Source organism: Nomia melanderi, chromosome 1 (assembly GCF_051020985.1).
Source record: "Nomia melanderi isolate GNS246 chromosome 1, iyNomMela1, whole genome shotgun sequence".
Taxonomy (NCBI): Eukaryota; Metazoa; Arthropoda; class Insecta; order Hymenoptera; family Halictidae; genus Nomia; species Nomia melanderi.
Window position 1 is genome coordinate 28,840,730 of NC_134999.1, and position 4,506 is coordinate 28,845,235.

General features: G+C 38.2%; 1 protein-coding gene across 1 annotated transcript in view; it reads left to right on the top strand.

The window, feature by feature from the left end:
• LOC116428575 (potassium voltage-gated channel protein Shaw) overlaps window positions 1-4,506 on the top strand; it is a 94,084-nt gene that overhangs the window by 59,766 nt on the left and 29,812 nt on the right. The window contains exon 4 of the mRNA XM_076374428.1: window positions 914-1,955. Within this exon, the coding sequence (XP_076230543.1) occupies window positions 914-1,955 (1,042 nt within the window). The remainder of the gene's footprint in view (window positions 1-913; window positions 1,956-4,506) is intronic.

Below are 4,506 nucleotides of genomic sequence, written 5' to 3' on the forward strand. Positions count from 1 at the left end.
CTTGAGAGGTAACTTCGTCCAATGTAAATGCTATCCTATATCTTTTCAATTTCTTGTGCTTATTTGAATTTTAGAACAGACTGGATGGGATACTTTCTTTAATATTTGATATTAAATGTATTATTTCTTGGAATATTAGAATAAATATTAACAAAAATTTGAAAATATTCACTCATTTTTAGAATAAATTTTTTGTAATTAAAAGTTTCTCGTTCGAATGTTATTACTTTGATAATATCGAAGTGTAATTATTTAACGTTGATTTTTACTCAATGGATTTAAAGTCATAGAGTGTATACTAAGAACAATACAAATTGTGTTCTTCTATCTATCATTAATACAAAACACTGTAATTAAATCTTGTATATTTACAAAACTTAAGAACAATAGATTAATATTTAACAAGAACAGTCGATAATTTTTCTGTAGAAAATTTTGAAACGTTACATATATTAATACAAAATACTAATACAGTATCGGAATCAACAATAATATTGCTTAGAAAGCAACAAATTATTTCTACCTGTCGTCACTCATACTTGACCAACACTTATTCTCACAAAAATACAAGGCACAAACTAAACGTTAACTTTAAAGTACCTAAATTACTTTTAAGAAAATCCTTTTCACACAAACATTCCCATCCAAATTACTATTCAGAATGTACTACACTCAACCGTGACAATTAAAATGCAAACTGGCAAGTACACATTAAAACCAGCAATTCAATCGAAAACTGCAATTCACTCGAAACAATCTCCCCGCTACCATGAAACGCACGGAACAGTCGCATAAATTGCACGCGTGCCTATTCCGAATCACCGCTAAATGACAAACAGCAATCACGGGAAGAGTAACAACGCGTTACTCAGCCATTCCATGCTCGTAATCGAATTCCCACGGTGCTCCGCAGGTAATCAGCATAATCTCAGTCCTCTTCATCTGCATCTCGATCGTCTCTTTCTGCCTGAAGACGCATCCGGACATGCGAGTGCCAGTAATCGTGAACCGGACGGTGAACACAGGCAACACGACTTCCTGGGCAGTGGACAAAACGCACACGAACGCTCACGACTTCTTTTTCTACATCGAGTGCATGTGCAACGCCTGGTTTACTATCGAGTTCCTAATACGCATTACTGCGAGCCCAAACCGGTGCGTCTTCATCAAGAGCTGGGTGAACCTGATCGACATGGTGGCAACGCTGAGCTTCTATCTCGATCTGGCGCTCCAACGGTTCGCCTCCCACCTGGAGAACGCGGACATCCTCGAGTTCTTGAGCATCATACGTATCATGAGACTGTTCAAGCTGACCCGCCACTCGTCTGGCCTAAAGATCCTGATACAAACGTTCCGCGCCTCGGCGAAGGAGCTAACTCTCTTGGTCTTCTTTCTGGTCCTTGGAATCGTGATCTTCGCCAGCCTGGTCTACTACGCTGAACGCACGCAGTACAACCCGAAGAACGACTTCAAGAGCATACCGCTAGGACTGTGGTGGGCCTTGGTCACGATGACCACCGTCGGTTACGGGGACATGGTGCCGAAAACCTACATCGGGATGTTCATCGGCGCGCTATGCGCCCTGGCCGGTGTACTCACGATCGCCCTGCCGGTGCCCGTGATCGTCAGCAACTTTGCGATGTATTACAGTCACACGCAGGCGCGAGCCAAGCTACCGAAGAAAAGACGCCGCGTACTACCGGTCGAGCCGACGAGAGTGAGGCCAACCGGCGCGCCGAGCATGGCCGGTGGACCAGGAACCGCGGGTTCATCCGGATGCCCGCTATCCCAAATGCCGCCGGGTGGCCCGGGTGAACATGGCGGGGTCGGTTTATCGTCCGGCCTCGGCGCGACGCAAGGAGTTGGCTGCCCCGGAGGCCAGAGGCCACAGAATCGACGGATGAACGCCATCAAGACCAATCATCCCAAAGATGTTTCGTTCGCCACGAAAGCTGGTAAGTTCTCAATGATTGACTTTTTAACCTCTTAGTACCTGTGTATCGAAATATCAGATTCTAGGACTTTGCGAGTGTGATATATTTCTTGTAGAAGGTTTTCGACTACCTGTAAGTTGAAATTGCTCGGAGACAAGGGAAATATTAGATCGTCAATTTAACGTCTATATATATCATCTTAAAGTTTAAATAAACATATAGTTCTGCTTTGTTTTTTCTTTAAAATATACCCTAGTTGCATTTGTTGTGCGTTTGACGAATATACACTTCGTTTTACGCGCAAAACGAGAGATTTTTTAAACTAAACTTCAAAGTAAACACGTTAATATTTAGAAGTGATGAATATTATCATATACACTGTTTTACTTAAATATCTGAACTGTATTAGTCTATACAACATATAATTCAGCGCACTATCAGTAATAACAAGTATTTCAAATAAATTGACGGTAATAGACTACTTCTGATACAAATATATCATTGCTTAGTCGCCATTTCTATCAGAAGTAGTCTATCACCATCATTTTATTTGAAATACGTGTTATTACTGGTAGTGCGTTGAATGACTTTTGTTGTTATGCAAGTGAAAATAATTTTGTAAAAAAGTCAAGTCCAAAGGAGCTAATCCAGTGCAATCAGTCCGTAAGTCGTATGTGACCTTCGAGATGCTTAAATATTTACAGACTAATAATTATAATTGAAATTTAAACATGACAAACTCCGTAAATAAAAGAAAACCGCGAATACGAAATCTTATAAAATTGTTACATCTCTTCATCAATCAAATTTATCGTTTGTATTTTGTTTGCGTTCAATTCCTCTTGTCCGTAGGCAGTTTTAGTTTATTAGTAGTCAGCCAACTTTTGAAAGACACCTGTTAATTTTAATGAATATCTTCAAACATGCTTACTTTCCCGGGAATTTTGAAATGGTACATCAAAAATGTCACAAGGTACTAAGAGAGTTACTTTGTGAGGCTCAAATTTCGGCGACATTTAATTAATCTTGTTACAGGTGGTATGTTAAGTTGTATCATATGAAATTGTTGTTATTCTATTTAATTTATTTTGGAAACCAACGGTCTGAGGTAAAAGTTAGTACACAGCAAATTGTTTTCAGTTGAAAAAGTGAAATAGTTTCTTAAGGCAGTAATCTTCAATGTTCACTTAATGTCCCTCTGAGTTCAACATTGTTCACTTAAGATAGTTAAGACCGAACGTTGTATTTAAGGATCACTGATAGCATTTATTGTCTTAAGGAAGTGTTTTATTTTTTAAACAAAGACAACATTTACATCGTTGCTCTCTTTGACATGGATCATCGTTGGAACACGTTTAATAACACATGAACATGTTTAAATGTTCATAATTTCATAAAAACCAGTAAAAGATAGTTCTTGTTCCAAACCATAAAAATCGAAATTTTTTTCGCTACGTATTCTCATCATGTCCCAAAGAAACATTAATTACACTTTTTATCATATTAAATAGAAATAATACACCAATCAAGTAACGAAACTCTTAATACCAACAGTCGATCACCTCTCGAACACAAACGATTCATTTCTGACAAAACACCTTTCTACAACAGTCTCACTCTTTACGATCAACAAAGCCAGACCCGAATTCTTCAAAACATCTATACATCCACCCAGATCGCAGACGTTATCCGTTTAACCCCTTAATGGACAAATTTTCTTGTTGCGCAACGTTCTATACAAACCTCAAGTCAACCATTACTCATGTTTCCATTTGATTATCAATATCAACTTGTTGCCATTTAACACTAGATTTACGGACATTTATTGTACAGTTTTTTCTATCATTCTTAGACAAATTGATATTCGATCATGTAGATTTTGGAAATTCTAAATAGACAATTACCCAATCATTTATCAAATAATGCTTATCAAATTCAATACGAGTTAAATTGACTTATTCCGTAAATATAGTGTCAATTCCTCATGATGGAAGCTTCCTTCCTACACAGAAAAAATAAAACGCGGTGCCGAATTTAGATAAATTAACGAGCTTATTGTCCTTTATCAATCCGTCGTGCCCGTGAATGTCACGGAGCAGTACATTAACACGTTCGTTACCAGCGTCACATATTAGTGACGGCCGTAGTCCATATATTACATGATGAAAATTAAATTAATCTTATGGATATTGTCATTAGAAATTATAAACTACGTCATTATATTTAGGAACTCAATGTCTCGTTTCAGTTTCATGTCTGTAATATTTTATTTAGAAGATTTATTGTATTGAAGAGAATATTATAATTGAAGAGACCGTCGCCGAAACAGTAAGCGTTGGTATCGAACGTGTTAAGCGGTTAATCAAGCCTCCCATAAATCGAAAGTCATGGACTGTTTCTCAACAGTCGCCGCCCTTCACGTCATTCAACATTCAACGCATAGAAAAGGAGCCGGTGACTGGAGGGGGTTAACCTCTCTGAAACACGTGCCAATTTAGTAGCAATTGTCACCAGAAGAGAAGTGTCTCTAGTGTCTTTGTTTTTCCTTTTCTTCTTGTACCGTGGGTTCCAG